General features: G+C 54.0%; 1 protein-coding gene across 2 annotated transcripts in view; it reads right to left on the bottom strand.

The window, feature by feature from the left end:
• Positions 1-277: 277 nt before the first annotated feature.
• The window catches only part of Kiaa1755 (KIAA1755 ortholog), a 34,753-nt gene continuing 15,252 nt past the window's right edge, over positions 278-19,778 (bottom strand). For both annotated transcript variants that reach the window (XM_057780864.1, XM_057780865.1), the window contains exons 5-14: positions 18,026-18,149; positions 15,560-15,653; positions 14,676-14,759; positions 14,259-14,375; positions 11,543-11,641; positions 10,558-10,706; positions 8,134-8,272; positions 5,631-5,753; positions 4,891-5,103; positions 278-1,354 (exon numbers count right to left, since the gene is read on the bottom strand). In XM_057780864.1, coding sequence (XP_057636847.1) covers positions 659-1,354; positions 4,891-5,103; positions 5,631-5,753; positions 8,134-8,272; positions 10,558-10,706; positions 11,543-11,641; positions 14,259-14,375; positions 14,676-14,759; positions 15,560-15,653; positions 18,026-18,149 — 1,838 coding nt within the window. In that variant the 3' untranslated portion in view covers positions 278-658. The remainder of the gene's footprint in view (positions 1,355-4,890; positions 5,104-5,630; positions 5,754-8,133; positions 8,273-10,557; positions 10,707-11,542; positions 11,642-14,258; positions 14,376-14,675; positions 14,760-15,559; positions 15,654-18,025; positions 18,150-19,778) is intronic.

The following is a 19,778-nucleotide window of genomic DNA, read 5'->3' as shown; positions in this document are numbered from 1 at the left end:
GTATTCTGTGTGCTTCCCTGAGTCTGAGCTGGGAAGCCCAGTTCCCTGGAAGAACTCCGTGCCAGGCAGTTTCTTCCTCTGCCATGCTCCTGCCCTCATCCTCCAGAGTCTGCTCCTGGGAGCAGGAGATGAGGGCTGCCTCCCCTCTCAGATGAGCATCTCAGAGGCCTACCGCTGTCCCCTGCCAGGAGACCCTGACAGACCTAGGCAGGACGGAGCTTGCTTGACAAATACCTTTTATTTCCTCTCCCTGCTTCCCATCCCCCTCCCAGTGGCTCCTGGGGGTCACCACCAAATGCAAAGTCGCTGTCTCAGGGTCTGCTACCCTGGGGCTCAAGACCAGAGGCTCCTCCCACTACTTTGTTACCCATGTGAACCTCAAGTCACAGTTTGGGCAAGATTTTAAAAGGTGGCCCCAGACAGCCTTGCCATATGAGACTCTGCATTCCCAGACCAATGTCCTCTGATTGAGTCTGGACTCTAACTCCCATGGGCACTGTTCTGCGTGGGTAACAACCCATCATCTTGGAGTTTTCTGGAGCCAGAAGGTGGTCCTGCTAACACTGCTTCCTGCGTCTGATAGGGTGGCATGGGGTCAACAGATGCCCTCTAGTGATCCTATCTCGGTCCCCAGACCCGGTGTGATGATCAGATCCTATTAGAGGGACGCAGGAGGGCTTGTGTGGGGTGAGTCCTCCAAGGATGTCTGTGAGTCCGTCCCCTCAGAGGAAAAGCTGCCCCCAGTGGAGTGGGAGGCCTTGCTCTGCCTGGGAAGGTGATGCCAGGAAAAGAGAGAGGTGAGGAGCCGCTCCAGCGAGGGCTCAGGGAGCTTGGGGGCACCTCTGCCTTCCTCAGGGTCCACAGTCTGGCCGGCTTCCTGGGGTGGCAGGCCTGTCCACATGTTTCTGCTCTGCTCCCCTTGGAAGACACGGGGAGACCAGTTTGATCTTGATACATCCACAGCCAGACAGTCCTGTAGGGACCTGCCCCATTTGGAAGCCACTTCTCTAGGCAGACCCTGGCCCTTGGTTGCTGGCCCACTTCCATTTCCGTGTGCCGAGTGGGCAGCGGTGACCGGGCACGGGCAGTAGGCCAGTGCCTTCCTCAGCAAGCCCTGGATCTCCCGGTGTCGCTCCTGGGCCTCTTCCCACAATTCCTGGCCCAGGCCAGCCCAGCTCAGGGAGGCCACCTGGAGCTGCATGGCCAGGAGCTTTTCCGTCTGGAACTCAGATGCCAGGCGCTTCAGATAACAGTGGAGGCGGAGGTGGAGCTGGTCCCCGGGGCTGGCCCTCGGAGTCTTGGCCAGCCTGAGCTGGGTCAGCAGGTCCTGACAGTCCACGTGGAACAGGGACATCTAAGGACAGAAAGAGGGAGGGAGGTGGGGGTTCCATGAAGACAAGATGCGTCTGTAAGTGGGAGACACCGTGGCTGACAAAAGTACAGGGTGCACAGCCTGGTGTGCACAGCCAGGTGACAATGATCTCTGGTGAATGTGATGACCGTTATCCCCTTTCTTTTCACATCTATGCCCCTGCCACCTGTAGATAGCCTCTAGCACCCTTGGGCTCTTCGGGCCCCTTCTAACAGCCCCACAGGCAGCAGGGCATGCATAAAACAAGAGCTAAGGGAATGACCTGGAAACCCTCTTCAGAACTGAGAGCCGGGATGGGGAGAGGACTCTGGGGATAAAGGGCTTGCAGCACAAACATGAGGACCTGAGTTTGGGTCCCCAGCACCCACAAAAAGCTGTGGGGGGGAGCTTACAACTGTGGTCCCAGTGCTCCGGGTGTGGAATGGGAAGCCGAAACAAGGCCATCTTCACAAGCTCTCCGGCCAGCTATCCTGCCATGCTCAGTGACAAATGACAGGAGGCTGTTTCAAAGAAGGTAGAAGTGAGAACTGATACCTGAGGTTGTCCTCTGACCTCCACAGGCATGTGTGTGGCACACATACACACACACAGACTGAGCGTATGTAGCTAGGCCTGTTGGTGTAAAGCCGTCATTCTGGCCACTCCAAAAGTCAATGCATTCAAAGCCTTCCTGGGCTACAGAGTGAGCTCCAATCTAGCCTGGGCAATTTCAAGGAGACCCTGTCTCAAAATAAAGTCAAAAGGCTAGGGATATGGCTTGGTGGTAGAGCATTTACCTACCAGGCTTGAGGTGTTAGGTTTAATTTCCAGCCGGGGATGTTGGGTACTGTGGACCCCCAGACCCTGAATTTCCTGTGACACCCCTGCCTGCCGGAGTAAACAACTTGTTTTGCAGCTGCTCTGGGCACGAGACCCTCAGGAGGTCCTGATGGCAGTGGAGTGGTTTCTGGTGGGTTTGCAGCTGAGAGTTAGGGCGTGGCCATTAGTCAAGGAGACCCTATAGAAGCTGCCCTGGATCACAATAAAGGGGTCATTCTTGGCCTCCCCCCTTCCCCCCCCTCTTTCAATCTCCAGGCCCTTGCCTGACTCACAAACAGTACTGTACCGTAGAGTAGTTGTTGCGTTACACTGGGGTGGGGCGATGGGGTTGCGGAGCTGAGACACAGAGAGGAGTGTCGCTAATGCATCCCCGAGTGTTCTTTGTTTGCCTGGTTCCATGAGTGTCCCAGGTCACTACTCTGAGCTGGATTAGTAGCCCATTTCGCAAAGGGAGAAACTGAGGACAGAGCAATGGAATGACTTATCCCAAGTCACACAGTGAGGTAAGTGGGGACTGGACTCCCACCTCAGAGCCCAAAGAAAAGCTGGCTCAGGTAGGAGTGGGCAGTCAGTCCAGCAGGCCCCACAGTCCATACACCAGCTGGGCCTCTGCCCATCATGTGACTCTGCCTGTCCCTGGCACACACCCCCTCCCCACTGTACGCTACAGCCGCTGATGCAAAGGATAATCTCTCTCTCCATTAATTTAGGGCCGAGAGCAAACCACTGGCTGGGGACAGCAGAGCCATTGGCTGTGAGGAGGCATCTTCCTGTGGATGAGAGGAGCTTGTCTTTAGATAAATGGCTTCATATTCACGGCAGCACTTAGAACTCCCGGCACCGTAAATCTCCCTTAGCAGCCAATGAGTTAGGGTTATTTAGAGCAGAAGGTACAGCACTCGGGCGCCCCACCTCGGTAGAGTCCTGTCTGAGTCCCTATCTTCCCAGCCAAGTCTGACACCATCTCCAACTCCTCCTCGTATAGAGCGATGGTCATGGCAGCACTGGCCAGCCCTGATCAAACTCTCAGAGGTGGCCAAGGGGACAACGGTCAGGCCTGCCCCCTTCATGGTGCTCTTCTTCTTAGGAGAAATGCCACCTTCTCCCAGGCCCAGCCTGCCCTCTTCTCTGTCTCCTTTCTTTTTCCCAACCTCAGGTCAGGATACCAAGTCTGCTATGCCACCTCGGGAAGTTCATAACCCAGAGAGCACATCAGATTCAAGCTGGTGACAAGCAGCGAATCCCGGGGGCGCTGTGACACTGTGGCACTAGGTGTAGTGATTGGAACAGGCCTCCGCTTCTCTGGCCAAAGAACAACTTTCCAGGCCGTGGGAAAAGCAGGGGCAAGGGCTGCAGTGTTAGGAGTTGAGTTGATTTTAGGAAGACGGCAGGGAGGGTGTGGGCAGCAATGCCTGGGCAAACAGAAACTTCCAGACGGCCTTGACACTAGGTGCAATGCTCTGTGTGTGGGGGGGTACTCATATTTAATCTGCTTTCCTATTTTATTTTCCATACATGAGGGTTTCGCCTGCATGTATGCCTGGCGCCCGGGGAAGCCAGAAGTGTGTGCTGGATTCCCTGGAAGGGAAGTTAGGGCCTGTTGGGAGCCACTGTGCGGGTGTTAGGAATCAAACCCGGGTCCTCTGGCAGAGCAGCCAGTGCTCGTAACCACGGGGCCATCTCTGCAGCTGGAATCTGCCTCTCCTACCACCTGACTGGGAGTCCATTCAAGCCAAAGGACTGGGCTTGGTTGCACACGGCCATCTGGCAGCTCTGTGACTTTGTTCTCAGCACGGGGCTGGCGTGACGGCGAAAGGGTTAGAACAGAGCCCTGGCACTGGGGACCCTACACTAGCGCGAGCCACATTTATTATCAACAGAGGCTGAGGTTGACAGAAGGGAGGGCAGCTTTTGAGGTCGCACAGGCCACATGGGCACATGCGGCCCATGTCTCTGAATCCCGGACTCTGCCTGCCTGTGCTCTCTATGGTGAGGAAGGGGCAGGCTGTCCCTTCACTGCCACTGTTGACCTCTGCCTGCCTTGTCCCTGACCCAAGGAGACAGAGAAGCCCTGTCCTCCGTGTCCCCAGGCATTTGTGAGTTGTCTGGGTCCCTCCCACTGCCCTCTGGAGCATCCCATGTCCCCAGCTGTCTCTTCCATACTGGGCCGCCCAACAGCTGGGTGTGGGGTCAAGCTCCGCCCATGCTCTGTCCCTCATGGAAAGTCCAAGGGGCAGCTGAGGGCACAGGGCAGTCATGTGACTTCCTGTCCAGCTGGGACCCAGCTCTTCTTTCTTTCTTGTCCATAGGCCTCAGTTTTTCCATTAGAAAAATGGGAGGCTGGGCTATGTGAATTTAGGAGGTGAAGCCTTGATGTCAAATCCTACTCAATGACTACCTAATCCTACCTGAGTAGCTTACTTTTTCTGGCCCTCGGTTTTCTCCTCTGTAAAATGGGAATGATGCCGGTGGCCCCGACTCACCCAGAAGGTGAATACGAAGCATTCACTGGCAGGGTCTGTACTCAGGCCGGCTTCTCTCTTAGCTAGCTTGACCACTTCCGCCTCATCTTCACCCTGCCTACTTGGCCACAGTTGCCTCTCAGCCAGTTCCTCTCCCACGTGAGGCACCTCCTGGACCCCACATCACCCCGGCGGGAGGATGCTGGTTTGTTCTGGTGGGCCCTGAGTTCCTCTCACCTTCTTTCTGAAGCGGTGAAGGTGGAGCAGGGTCTCCAGGTCAGTGCGCTGCCTCTCTGCTGCCATGTAGAAGTGTGTCAGCTTGGCTTGGAAGGCCTGCTGGGTGGAGGTGAAGGCTGCCAGGTCCAGGAGCTCTGTCTCACCAGCCCCTTCCTCTGCAGCCCCCAACTGCGCAGCCTGCTTGGACAGTTCCAGGCCTTGACGGTACTGGGCCTGAGGAGGAGAAAGAGATCCACTCAAGTTCCTACCTAAGGATCCTCCCTCAGTCAGGAGCTGCCATGGTCTTATGAGCCCCCTATCTACAAATCTCAGCCCGCAGACAAAGGTTAATGCATCCAATAGTCCAGGCCTTTGCCTTGGAAGTTCACTTCTTCTGGAAGGTTCTGTGACTTGGAAGCTTAAGTCGCAGACTTTGATCTTCCATAGTCCTCTATGCTGTGTTCATGCCAGTTCCATCCTCTACTGTCTGGGAGTCCCTGAGGGCTGTGACAGCCAAAGCCTCCTGTCTATCACAAATATGGCATCCCTGACTGACCCAATAGGCCAAGGTCGGGGCCCTGGGACACACATTTTAAGAAACCCACGAGGGTTCTGACTTCTCTGTAGCAGTCTTGGAGGACTTCCTCGAGGAGGCAGAACCTCACTGTCCTGGGAAGTTCCCTTGCACTTTCCCACCCCTGCATCCGGGACCTAGCAGACCCCACCTCAGCCCTCTTGGCCACTTGGGCCCTGGAACATACCGCAACCTGCAGGAAGAAATCCTCAAACTCGGCATGGACTTTCTCAACAGTCTCTGCACACAGATCGACAGGGGCAAGGGCCTGCAGACACTGCCTTCCTTCCTGCTCCATCCAGTCACTGACCTGGGCAGAAGAAGGGGGTCCAGTCGTGATGGGTGACTAAGGAGCCATTCTGGGCCGACTGTCTACTTCCTTGTGTGTGTCCACATGCATGGGCATGTGCAAGCTTGCATATGTGTGCAGGTGTGTGTGAGAGAGTGTACTTGTGTGTGGGGACCGGAGGTCAGCTTGGGTAGGTATTGCTCCTAAGGATCTGCCCACCTTGGTTTGCTATTGCTGTTGTTGTTGTTGTTTGTTTGATACAGCGTCTCTCACTGGGATCTTGGGCTCACCAATAAGGCAAGGCCTGCCTGGCCTCCTGACTCTGTCTCCTCAGGGCTGAGGTTACAGTGTACACCACCATACACACTGTTTTATGGAGGTTTTGTGGATCAAACTCAGGTCCATGTACTTGTGAGGTATAAACACTTCACCGATTGAGCCGCCTCCGTAGCCCCTCAACTTCTTGAGGGACCAAAGCCTTCTCGACCTCAGTCAGTCGCGGGCCTGGATGGATAGAAACCCTGGACAGGAGATACTGGGCAGGAGAATTGGGGAGGGGGAACACGTGGTTGCATTCTGCAAAGGTCAGAGGGCAATGCCTCCCTCAGCTCAACCCAAAGGGCATGTGGCACTGTGAGCAGCCCGTACCAGGGAGACCCTTGATGTGTATGGTCATGGGGTGAAGCCAAGGTGGCTTGAGGTTCCAGGAAGGCAAGACTTACGTCAGTCTGGCCACTGAGAGTCACCTGGTCATAAAAGGTTGGTCTCAGGGGACGAGCTCCCTGTCTTAGGGGCATGTAACTGGGGCTGGAGGGACCCCTGCCAGTGACGAAGATCTACCAAAAACTTACTGTGGATATGCCTGACCCTTGCTTCAGTTTATGGCTGATATAGATGGTAAGAAGTGCCTCTGACCCTGTGGTAGTTTGGATGTAATTGGCCTCCTAATCTCAGGGAGTGGCACTATTAGGAGGTGTGGCTTTGTTGGAGTGGGTATGGTGTTGGAGGAAGTGTGTCACTGTGGGGCGGGCTTTGAGGTTTCCTATGCTCAGGATACCATCTAGTGTGTCAGTTGACTTCCTGTTGCCTGCAAGATGTACCAGTCTCAGCCAGGCGGTGTGGTGCACACCTTTAATCCTGGCACTCGGGAGGCAGGGACAGGCAGATCTCTGTGAGTTTGAGGCCAGCCTGGTCTACAGAGCAAGTTCTAGGGCAGGCGCCAAAGCTACACAGAGAAACCCTGTCTTGAAAAACCAAAACTAAACCAAACCAAAACAAAAAAGACATAGTACTCTCAACTCCAACATCACGTATGCCTGCACGCCATGCTCCCTGTCATGATAATGGACTGAACCTTTGAAACTGTAAGTGAGCCACTCCAATTAAATGTTTTCTTTATAAGAGTTGCCGTGGTCGTGGTATCTCTTCACAGGATTAAAAACCCTAACTAAGACAGACCCTATGAAGGTTAGTGCTAATTCTGAACTTGACAGAATGCAGGATCACCTAGGAGACTAGCCTCTGGGGGCTTATCTTGGTTTTATTATTTGCAGTGGGAGACCAGCCTACTGTGGGTGGAACCATTCCTTGACTGGGATCCTGGATGCATATTCCTGATTGTGGGTATATCATGATCCTTTTACTTTGACACCCCCCCACTGTGATGGAGTGCACTCTTGAACTGTGGGTGAGTCAGGACACTTCCACCTTGACCCCCCCACTATGATGGACTGCACTCTGAGCTGTGGGTGCCCCATGACTTTTCACCGTGACCCCCCGACACTGTGATGGACTGCACTCATGACTGTTCACTCTTGAACTGTGAGCCAGCACAAACTTCCCCAGATAGCTTCTGTCACAGCCCCAGGGAGAGAAAACAAGGCATTCTTGCTCTGGGGACACCAACAAAGATAATTTGTCTTCACAAAACTCAAGGCTAGACATGCAGGCGCAGAGGCTTGAGCAGTCGGTGGCCCGAGGGTCAAGGCTAAGTCCCCAGCAGGGATGACCCAGCAGGGCAGACAGGGCTATGTTGGCTTTAAGTACTGAAGCCAGGTGAAGGGGCACCAATAGCTCCAGGCTCAGACTCCAGATGTGCAACCACAGTGGATGACATCTACCTGGCCTCAGTTTCCCCATGTGCGGTGGGGAATCCCAAAAGCTCCCATGTCACTGGTAAGCGACCACACTGGAAGACAAGCATATTCACAGACACTCTAGTCCAGGGGACGCACACAGACGGTGCTAATAAGTGCAGCCCTTATATTCAACATTTAATCTGTGAAGCACTGATTGGATGGAATGTTTTCTGCCTTTGCCCCAACACCAAGGGCTGATATTTTAACTCCAGAACAAAGTGACCCCTATAAAGCACCGTGTCCCCCAGTAGCAGCCCCCTCACCTGGTGGATGGCAGCTTCCAGGTGGCCCAGGCGGACACGGAGCTCCAGTCTTCGGAGGAGGTGGTTGGACACAGTGACCAGGACGTGAAGCTGGTCATCCACCAGGTTGTACAGGGCTGCAGCTTCAGCCAGATGGCTCCTGGGAGGGACAGGAGGATGAGAAGATGCAGAAGCGGTCCCTCCCCTCACCTGCCTCCTTGTGCTCTCGCTGGTCATGGACCTGCCCTCCTAATCTGTGGCCCCAGCTGGACTGCCAGTCACTGACCTGATGTGTGACCTGAAACAGAGCCTCAGCCACAAACCTGAGGATGCAGCAGGAACGGAAATGATTCTGCGCTTCTTGGCAGAGTATGAAGCCAGCTGGGTAGATCCGAGTCTGAATCCCAGTCCTGCTACCTGATAGTGTGGGTCCTTGTGCAGCATCACCTCCTGGAGGGGCTCTGGTTCCCGTCTTTAAAATGGGAAGTGATCGAAGCAGGGGCTTCCAGAAGTGCAGATCCCATGTTCCACCCCGGGCTTCTGCAGGAGGCCCCAGTTGTAGAACTTTCTAGTGCTGCCTAGGGGGTTCTGGGAAGCCAGGGACCTTCCTTCCTTCATGAGAAACTCTCACTGGAGTGCCGGGCTCTAGGGGTCGTCTGCCATCCACATGTTCGCAACACCCTATCTTCCCAGCCTCCATTCAATAGGACACGGGTACAGAGAGGCAGCTGTAACCCATGACGGTCTTTTGTCTCTGGTAGAGAGTCTTAGTGTCCCAAACTGGCTTCAAACTCCTACATGACCAAGAATGGCCTTGAATCCGGGGCCCACATACCCTGCAAAGCATTTTTAAAGTGGACAAAGTCAGAGGATCTAAAACAGGTTTGTAATGGAACTTCTCGCGTGGCGATGCTCGGTGAAAGGAGAAACCTGGAGTCTCCCCCACAACTTCCCTAGGGAGCCTGTTTTCAGACAAAGACGAAAGAAGGAAAGGTTGCCTTTTCGAGGGACGCCCGTCACGGGTCTTACATCAGAAGAAAGCCCCAAAACGCCTGAAGGAGAAGCGAGCACAGAGGGCTGCAGGGACCGGCGCTGTACAGGAAAGGGCTGCGGCGAGCGTGTGCCCACAGCGCCCCCTGGTGGACTCTAGCTCAAAGGTCTGGAGGGACCTCAGGAAGCCAGGAGGGGTAGGGTGTAGCAGGTGAGGCAGGAGCATGGAGACAAACAATGACAAGGCATTCTGAGGGGCAGGAGGTGGCCCACATTAGGCACCAGAACCCCCCCCACCCCCCGCTGTTTCGGCTCCACCTGCATGAACCTGCCCCTGGCGTCTAGGGGTGCATCTCAGGGTGATGTGTTCTGCCAGCTCCTATCTGTTTCCTGGCCCCACCACATTCCAGATGTGAGACCCTAGGATACTCAGTTAACCTCTCAGAGTCTCGGGTTCCTCTACTGTAACAAGAGGAGACAACTGGGCTCCACCTCAAAAGTGGGAATTAAATGAATTAACATTTTCATTCTTTAGAACAAAGCACACACACACACACACACACACACACACACATCAAATGTTGGTTCAGTGCACAAGCTGTTCCTAAGTGCGTGCATAAATTTTGCATTTGGCTCTTGAATATACATACCTATGTTTTACTGGAGCAAATATTTCTAATTACTGACCAATTCGGTTACATGCTCAGTATCCCTTGGCCCAAAAGCATATCAGATTTTGGAATCTTTCCAATTTTAGGCTATTTGGATACGTATAATGAGGCATGTGGGCAATGGGACTTCAACCTAGACAAGAAGTCCATTTGCATTTCAGACACACCTTTACATACGGTCTGAAAGTAATTTTGCACAATCATTTCAATAACTCTGTGTCTGAAGCAAGGCTCTGGGTGTAATTGCTGCCCTGTGCCCAGACTGTCTGAGTTTAGAACAGTCATGACGTCTGATCTGAGATTGAGCAGGTTCCACTTCAAGCAGTCAAGGAAGCTGGTGCTGTCCAGTCAGGTCTGCCGCCCACCTGTGGTCCTGAGGTCCCTCCCCTAGGCTGAGCATGGGAAAGTCAGGCCTGTACGTTAGCCGCCCAGCTGTCGCAGCCTTGGGTTCCTATGGGCCACCCTGTTTGTTCCCTGTGGTCAGTCTCAACGTCTTCCTGCTAATAAGAGTGGCATGGACAGCACCAGGCCCTTGCCAGGAACACATGAGACGGGTCTGGAAGGGCTTGGGCCAGAGCCTGGGATGGAAAGGGGAGAGGAAACGAGGACAAAACGCCTGTCCACGGCTGAAGATGAAGGAGGAGGCGGAAAGTGATCCCCAAGGCTCAGAGGGTGGGGAACCTGTGACCCAGCTGCTCCCCTAGACCCACCCTATGCGTTCTCAGGGTGACCTCACCTCTGAGCGCTGATGGGGCATGAAGGCGGGGATATTAAATGTGTGTACCTGACATCAGGGTTGGCATTCAGCTTGCTGGCCTCCTGCTGCAGCCTCGCCAGAGTAGCTCCACCTTCCCTCTGGAGAGCCAGGAGGCCCGGGTCCCTCAGCACAGCCTCCATCAGATCCTTGGACTTGCTCAGGCACCTGGTGGCTTCCTGCCAACATGGCAGGGGGGGGGTCCTTAGGCCCAATCTCCACACCCCTCTGTAGCCTTCCAGGGCTACCCACGCTGATATCCCAACTGGGTGCCTCAAGAAAGTCTGCCCTTTAATCTCTAGCATAGTTCCTGAAGCTATGACCCTATAATCACCATGGTAACCTCACTGGTCCTGGCTTCATCCTCTCTTGGAAATACCTATCCCAGACTCTTGGTTGAGCTCTCTGAAGCCCCCTGGCTTCCCCTGCAGCAAGAAAAAGGGACATCAAAGGGCATACCTCATGACCCCTGCTTCAGACTCTCCAGGGCCCCTCTGCCCAGCTCCTGGGCCCAGATACTTCCTCTGTACTCCACAGATTCCCAGCTACACCCTGCCTCAGGGCCTTTGTGCATGCTTGCCCTCTGCCTGGAGTTCATTTCCCCTCAAAGACACATTCTTTCAGCCCTCAGTTAAACACCATCTCTTCAAAGACCGCCCGCCTTCCTCACTCTTACCACTTTCACGGCATTTGACACAATTTGTAACTCCCCCACCCCTTTTTGCTTCAGCTTGGGGTCTCTTGCATCCCTGGCCAGTGTTCTACCACTGATCAGCATCCCCAGTCCCCATAGCTACCTTTTAAATAGCCACTCTGCCGCTGCACCATGACCCTCACCCAAGCAGAGGCCAGCCACATCCTCAGGCTGGGACCCCAGTGCAGAGCACAAGGTGGATGCCCTAGAACTATTTATTATCTGAGGGACAAAGTGAAAGGCAGAGTGACCGCCCTTAGTGTCCCCTTCCCAGTGCTCTCAGTACCCTGGAGGCTTCCCTACCGCGTGATCCAAGCTTACCTGCACCCCACCGGGGGGGTCACCCTTCTCAAACTCTTGAATGGAAGCCTGCAGCAGGGATGAAGCCTGACGAAGGTCAGCGAGGAACGGGTCCAGCTTCTGCAAGGACAGGAGCCAGAGCACAGGACTCAGCCTGGGAGACCAAGAGCAGAGATCTCTTTCCCCAGGAGGATGTGGGGAGGCACCGTGTGGGGCTTCTAGAACTCATACTACAGCAGAACCATCAGGAGGGTGGCTGAAAGTGGAGCTTGATAAGCCCCACCTCCACCCATACCCCAACCTTTCTCCCACCTCTAGCTCAACCCACCGCACAGCTGAGCCAGACCCTGCTCTGGGGCAGAGTCTGAGAATGGCTACCAAGTCTCCAAGCCACAGTGCCACTGCTTCACGGTCCAGTGTGGGAACAAAAGCCAGAGGAGCGAGAAGATGGGTCTGAGCTCTTCACAGACCCTAGGGCTTCCTCATAGAAGGGGCAGGAGGGGGGTGACAGGCTGGGCTGGAGAAGCACCCTTGGCCCAGCTCAGCTATCAGCTTACTGTGAGACCACAGGTAAGTTATTTAACATCTCTGGGCTTCACGTCTGAGAGGTGGAACCCATGGTTTTAGAACGTGCTCTACAGCGGGGTAAGGGTTTGATGGATTAATTTGTGCATGGGATTTAGAATAGAGCCCGGAACGTGCCAGACTCATGATCACTGTAAGTTTTATGCTCTGGATCACCTAGTAAAATGTTACTTAAAGGAATAGCCTGGAAGACAAAGTTCAAAGGTCACTGGGTTAGTGTGAGGCCTCTGGAGAGGAAACCAGGAGCCTGGGAGCAGGACATGCCTGAAATGTGAGTACACGCTATCCCTCCACATCTTCAGGTGAGTGATTCTAGGAACCCCACTACCACCCAGGACACCAAGACCAGGAGGCCAAGCCCTTTCTGCTAAGTGTCCTATAGAACCATGCACATCTCCTGGGGACTAGAAACTGCTTGAAAATGACTCAGATAATTGATGCCAGGTAGTTGTCAACTGCCTCGAAAGTTGTCCTGGTTTGTGTCCAAACAAGCAAGTCTGTAGGTGGTCCACTGGCATGCAATGCCTCCCTCACCCCCCTCTCCTTTCCCTCCGTTCCCTCCTTCTCCCATCCATTTATTATTATTATTATTATTATTATTATTATTATTATTATTATATTTTTGAGACAGGTTTCTCTGTGTAGCCCTGGCTGTCCTGGACTCACTCTGTAGACCCAACTGGCCTCGAACTCGTAGAGATCCACCTACCTCTGCCTCCCAAGTGCTGGGATTAGAGGTGCGAACCCAGCTCTTTTGTCTGTTTTTTTTTTTTTTTAACTTTTTTATTGGGAGAAAGATGAGCATGCCATGGCATGTGCAGGAGAGAGGTGTGTACACCATTGTGTGTGTGTGGAAGTCAGAGGGTGTTCATGGAGTTGATTCTCTCCTCCCACCTTCACGTGGGTCCCACAGATGGAACTCAGGTCACCAGGCTTGCACGACAGGTGCCTTCACCCACTGATCCATCTCGCTGGCACTTTCTCTGGGTCTATTTGTTTGTTTTAGTTTCTTGCGACAGGATCTCTTTGTAGCCCAGGATGGCCTTGAACTGGCTATATAGCCAAGGATGACCTTAAGCTCCTGATCCTCATGTCTCAGGTGCTGGGATGGCAAGCCTGAATACTTTCAGCCCAACATTGGTTAATTCCACAGTTACACCTGCACTCAACACCAGACATCAGCAGGACATGGGGACGCAGGCCTGTGGCCTGTTACCCCAGTACTTGGGATGCAGGAGGCAGGAGGCTCTTGAGTTGAAGACTACCTGGACTTCAAAGGAAGTCGAAAATATATAGCTATGTGACCTGAGCCGTGCGTGCAGACCCTGGCTCGGAAAAACAAGGGCCAAGCCTGGAGGCTCAGGTACCCTACCTGCCCTTCTCACACAGGGCCCTGGGTTCCGTGTCTCAGAGTCACCAGGAGGACAAAGGAAAAACAAGCAAAACAATTCACAGAGGTCTCCCACAAGGAACAGCAGATAATAACTGATCACGCTATCAGTAGAGACAGGATTTCTCCATGGAGGGGTGACTTTCACCCCCACCCTGGCTGGAAGCAGTCATACTTTGTGGGGAGTGGCCCTTGGGCCCTGGCTGGGGCTGGGCAGCTGGGTAGGTATTAGGCACCTTCAAAATAGATGATTCCATAAGCTACCCTACTCTTGTGGCCTTCTAGTTAACCTGGGCACAGAATGCCCGCTTGTGGGGCAGTGGGACATGGGATGGAGCCAGGGGCAGTTCCCTTCCCTGCCCTATAGGAAGCAATGCACGCTAACTCACCATGTGTCCATGGCTCCATGGAGCGGATGTTGAAAACAGTCAAAGTTGTCTAAGTGTGCCAGAGAGACCTTACTAACTCTAACCCGATCCTCACAAAAATCCCACAAAAAAGCAATTTCATTGCCCTCCGCATCCTCCCCTTTGCTGGTGAGGAAAGCAAGGTTCAGAGAAGGTGGGTCACTTACCCAAAGTCACAGAGCAGAGCTAGACTAGAACCCAGAAAGCTGGCCCCAGAGCCTGAGGTCTTACTGGGGGCTACTCTGGACCTTTATTGTGTTTGTTGAATGATGGTTTTTGACAGGGCTGAGAGACCCAAGGGGCAGGGCAGTGAAGGGAAGAGAAGTCGGAGACTGAAGGCCATAAGGATAGACACCTGGAAGAGATGCACCCACTCGCTGTGGTAGTAGTGGAAGGGGCCCTCCAGAGCCTCGGGCAGCTGGCTAGGGTCCACGTGGCTCCTGAGGGCCTTCAGCGAGGTCAGTACCTCCACCTGTGGATGAAAGAAGCAGTCAGAAGGCGCAGAGAATCCTCCCCAGAGACCGACGGAGAAGGTCCTGCTCAGATCCCTGTCCAGCACCACATCTCCCCCTGGGAAGGTCTGGAGTGGTTTTCTGATCAGTGAGTCTTCTCTGGAAGCTTTGATCAATCATTTGAACTGGACCCTGATTATGAAATGGCACACACAGGGGCACACATACTGCTACTGCCAAGTCGGCATTCAAGGCAGGCGTCATCAATCAACTGCAGAACTTGGCTCTCTCTTCATGTCGCCACCCAGGCCTCTGCTCACCTGGACAGGTAGTGCAGGTAGCTGGAAAATGGATGCCTTCTCTCCCAGGAAGAGCACTTTGCTGATGGTGGCCGGAGCCAGATCCTGTGAGGAGAGAAGCTCTTCAGGGCTGCTCTGTCCCCTCTTCCCCTTGCCACCTCCTCCTTCTCCCTGAGGGACATGCATAGGCATGGTGTGGTCGCCTGGGGCGGCGGCGGCCGGGCACTTTGTGTGGCATGTTTAGAGTGAACCAAAGCAAACCCAAGCTGTACTGCAAGCCTTCCTTGGGGCCTCAGTTTCCCCATCTATAAGACAAGGGGTCAGATTGTACACAATGGCTAGTCAAGAGTCTTCTCTATCAGGGGTTTATGTGGCCCACGGCTAAACCAATCAGAGCCCTGTATTCCCCAGAACGTGGGGCTTAGTCGATACCAGTCAATCAGCACACACATACACAAACACACACGTTCTTTCTTTCTCTCATCCTCACTTAATGAACCTCTTCTCTGGGTTTTAAAGGAGGCGGAGGCCCCCCCCTTCTCTTTAAGGTCCTGCTGTGCCCGTCTCTCCCACCATGCACCAGTTCTCTATAAAGTTTCACCTCTCACCTCAAGGCTCCATCATGCCCTGCGCCCCTCTAGCCTAATTCAATGCATTTTCTGAAGGGAACCATTCATCAACTTCCCTTCCAGCACCTGCAGCTACTGCTTCTAAACCTCTTTATCACACTGAACCAGCCGACACCCTTAGTCTGGAAGCCTGGCTGCAGGGTTCCCTTAGTTGCCACTAAAAGTCTCTGCCCAGGTTTTGCGACACCAACCTTAAACCCACCAGACTCTGGGCATGCCACATTCCCCGGAGAGTCCCAAGACCAGCTAGACTAAGGCCCCCTGCCTGGCACTCACCTGTGTGCGTTGCAGGGCACTGAACAGAGCAGGACTCGGAGTTCCTTTCCTGGCATCAATCACCATCAGCAGCCCCTTGGCTGCACTGTCCAGTCTGTGGGTGGAAGACAGAAATCAGGTTCTGCAAGGCAGCCTGGGCTCAGGAGGACCTGATGGAAAGGTGAGGGAAACAGGCTGGCAGGAGTCCTCATTCTGAAAGACCAATGCCTCCTCCACGAAGCACCGTGATTCCTCCTGCAGAATCCACAGCCTCCGCTTCACCTCACAGCCCCCAGGTTCATCACTGTGGTCACTGTGTGCCTGCATCACCACCCCTTTGAGGTCTGGGACGTGGCTCAGAGGTTGTGTGTGAGCCTAACCTTCCGCCTATTTCTTTGCGTAGGCAAGACCCCCCAGTTTGTTCAGGGTTCACCAGCCCCCCCACCTGTTGCTTCTGAACTGGAGAGACCACACTAGTGGCCCAACTTCCCCAGCCAATCACTGGACTAGGTGGTGCCACATGACCTATCTTTTCCCAATGAGGTGAGAAAGGCTAACTGAATGGCTTCAGAAAAATCTGTTTTCTCCTTTAAGGAATTCTTCAAAGGAGGGAGGAAGGTGTTGGGAAGGGACTGAGGGAGGTAACCAGTCGAGTGAGACAGAGCTATAAGGAAATTTCCTATTTTGTATAATTGCTATAACTCATACAGTGTTGCAGAGAAATGAATTCTGGCCTCAAGGCAGACACCCAAAGGCTGCTCTGAACTTGAATGTACACCTCGTGCACCCAGAATGCCCCCTGCTCTTATCACCAGAGTGGGCAGGATGGATGGTAACTGCTTCCCAGGTCCCAGGCTGGCCTAATTACAGGTCTAGGTCAAACAGAAGTCTTCCCCCAGACCTAGCCAGGGCCCTCAGATTTTGAGCAGTGGGGGTAGAGGGTGGGCTTGGTAGGCAAGGTCCTGGAGGCTGGTGGGCTGTAAGTGCCCTCAGCCAGTCTGCTGGCCAAGGGGTCTGAATGATGCCCCCGGCTGTCTTTGAACCTTGCACCACCAGCTCACGAACACAGCCCTCATGGTCCCACGTTGTTTTGTGTCCCTCTCACTTGGCAAGACTGTATGAGAACTGATGGATTCGTATGTATAACATACCCACTGCCTGCCCTGAGCGAGGGGGGCACAAAGGCTTGCTCTGGCCACCCGAGGTGGGGAACTGACTCACAGCAGCCAGGCAGTAGACTGTGAGAGGAACCGACACCGCCTACTTCCCTCATCCCAGTTGCCTGTGGCCCTACCCGGGCTCCCTGGTCATTTGAGGGCTCAGGGTGCATCACAGAGGGGGAAAGTCATTCCCACAAGGTCACAGAGCAGAGTGGGTGGGGAGATGTTCCAGGGTTCTGTCTACCACAGAGCTGTTTCTCAGAGCCGGTGGCCATTTTCCACCTGCCGAAAATCTGGTGTCCAGTGGCCTGCAGGGGACAGGGGGCTCTGGGGAGAAGGTGGCAAAGAAGGTTCCAAGGAATTTCAAGGCTTCCTAACCTCCCCTCAGATGCTGAACCTCCAGTTGGCTGGGTTTTACACTACAGGGTAGGGTAATGTCACCTTTGCATGTCCTGGTGGGAGCCTATGGCTCAGAAGCCAAGCTTCTCCCCAGCCATGAAGTCTGAACCATGGGCTGAGAGGGTAGGAGGGGGAGAGATGGGGACTGGAGATCAGCCCAGGCCATGCATCACTTGTACTTAGTCTTGTGTGTTTGTGTGCGTGTGTGTGTGTGTGTATGTATGTGTATGTGTGTTTATATGTGTGTGTGTACGCAGGTGCTTGCATGTAGGGGTGCCAAGGCCAGAGGACAACCTCAGGTGTCCTCAGGTGTACCTTTTTCATTGAAACAGGCTCTCTCATTGGTTGGAACATGCCGGTTAGGCTAGGCTAGGCTGGCCGATCTCTGTATCTACAAATGTGCCCCATCGCGCATGCCCTTTTGTACGTGGGTTCTGGAGTTACAGCTCAGGTGACCTTGCTTACAAGGCAATGGCCCCAACCCTGGCTCTTTATTCCCTCATTCGCCGCTCACGCATTCATTTTCCCTGTCTTTTATTTACCCGACAGCATTTATATCTCTGATGCCACCTCCCCGGAGATCCAGCCACAGCCATGTCGCTGGTAGCCTTACAGGAATGCAGACTCTCAGGCCTGCCGCATGTGCAGTGCTGAGGACAAGCCGAGTGATCCACGCCAACAGCTCACCTAGCCAACCTACGACTCCGGTACACTCCCAGGTAAGAGCTGTGGGTTCCTGCTGTGTGTCTGTGGAGGGTTCCATGCACACCTCTCCTTTCTCCCACCGGCCTGAGATGGCCCTGGCTGAAGAGACAGAGCCCATCTGCCACCCAGCACCTAGCCTGTGAACACGCGGTGGATGGAAGGACCTGGGGCCTCTCCACTACACACCTGGCAGAGGGGTGACGGTATGGTAGTGTCCCCTTACCTAGGCACACTGCACAAGTAGGTCAGCAACACTGTGACCTCCAAGGCGGTACACCATGGTGCCTCCCAGGCCTCCTCCGTGGTTGACACCAGAAGTAGAGGCCGCCCCAGCCGATCCCTACCACCTGAAGGAGAGAAGACACATGAGCAATGACAATTCTGGGGGACCCTCCATGGGAGCTGCCTCTGTGACTCTCCAGGTCTTTGCCTACACTGATCTTTCTGCCTGGACTGTCCTTTCTTCTCTTCCTTCTGTGACCCCCAAACTCCTGTTCATCCTCCAAAGACCCATCTTTAAAGCCACTTACTTCCTGAGAATAATCTCCCCAAACTCTTCTTCACCACAGAGTCGGCTCACTATCCTTGGGGCTGTCTTTGTATAATGCATGTATCCAATTATAGTGCATGCACCCCAGGAAACAAGCTGATGCAGTGAGCTCTGAGGCCACGCAGACTAGTTCACATCCTGATTTGCTGTGTGTCCCTGGGTAAGTCTGTGCATCACTGAGCTTTAACTTTAATCTATCTGATGAGACAAATTCAGTCCAAGTAGATGAGGTTTCTTTGGGGATTAGGGGAGCCTGAGTGTGTCCAGCACTCAGCTAGGAGCAGAGAGTGCATCTGTGGTACCTGGGCGCCATCTTTGTCACCATCTCATTCAGACCACAACAGGCTGAGCTTGTGAGTTCTCCAGCCGTGCATTCTTCACAGCTGTTTTCTCTTCTAGAAACGGGGGCTGTGTGTCTCACTGTCCCCCCGGGACTCAAGGCCCAGGACGTCAGCCTAGCTGGCAGGACCTTCCTTCATCCAGCTCTGTTTGTCTGGTGTGCTCCACCCGTCCTTTGCTATTGAAAACCTCTCTGGCCCCTGGTCTGGCCAAGACACCACTTCCATATCCCCAACCCGGGTCCTGCAGGAAGCTGCCCCGACAACTCCACTGCCTCCTGGGATTGGCTCAGGACAGCATCAGAGCAGGGATGCCTGAGGAGTTGGCCAGCACATGGAGGTTAGAACAGCGCAACCCAAACTCTGTAAGTCTGGGAACTTGCAGAGTGCAGACGGATCCAGCAGCCCAGCTTGCCTCCTCTCCCTGGCTCCCAAGGGGTACAGATGGAGTCAGTCCCCGGGAACAACTTGGAGTAGCAAGAGGGTCAGACGCTGGGTGTTCTAGGACACGGTAACCATGTGACCAGAGCCTGGCTCTGCCTGCCTGACCACCAAATGCTGCCTGGGTCAGGGACAGGGCAACAGACAGCACCCCACACAGGAGGCATCCTTGTTCACATGATTTGCTTTTCACTGGACCAAGGAGCTCTCTGTGCTCCAAACACTGCCCTTGCCTCGTGGATGGAACCAAAATACCACCTCTAGCCCCAGAAAACCTTTCTGCTATGAGCATGCTGGGTGACCAATGTCACATGGAAATAGGAACGGCAGGTAGGAGTCAGGAGGTTCTCATAGCCACTGAAAAATTCAATAAAGCTTCAACAGATGACTGGGGTACCAGCAGGTGGCTCCTCTGGGATCTGCAGGGAGATGGGGCCAGGGAAATCAGGAGTAGCAATGTGGCAGGAGAGTTGGTTCCCAAAGGCACAGGGTCCTTCCTGCTCCTGACCTTAACATGTACTGTTCCCTGTTTCTGAAATGCTGTTCCCAACATTTACATGGCTAACTCCTAAGCTTTCCTGGCCTCTCCTGCTGGAAGCCTGGGCCGGGAGCATTTATTATCTGCTTTCCCAGTTCCTAGACATTTT

The sequence above is a fragment of the Chionomys nivalis genome, chromosome 9 (genome assembly GCF_950005125.1).
Source record: "Chionomys nivalis chromosome 9, mChiNiv1.1, whole genome shotgun sequence".
NCBI classification, from domain to species: domain Eukaryota; kingdom Metazoa; phylum Chordata; class Mammalia; order Rodentia; family Cricetidae; genus Chionomys; species Chionomys nivalis.
Note: the sequence above shows the minus strand (reverse complement) of the source record. Positions and strands in the feature narration are given on the sequence as shown.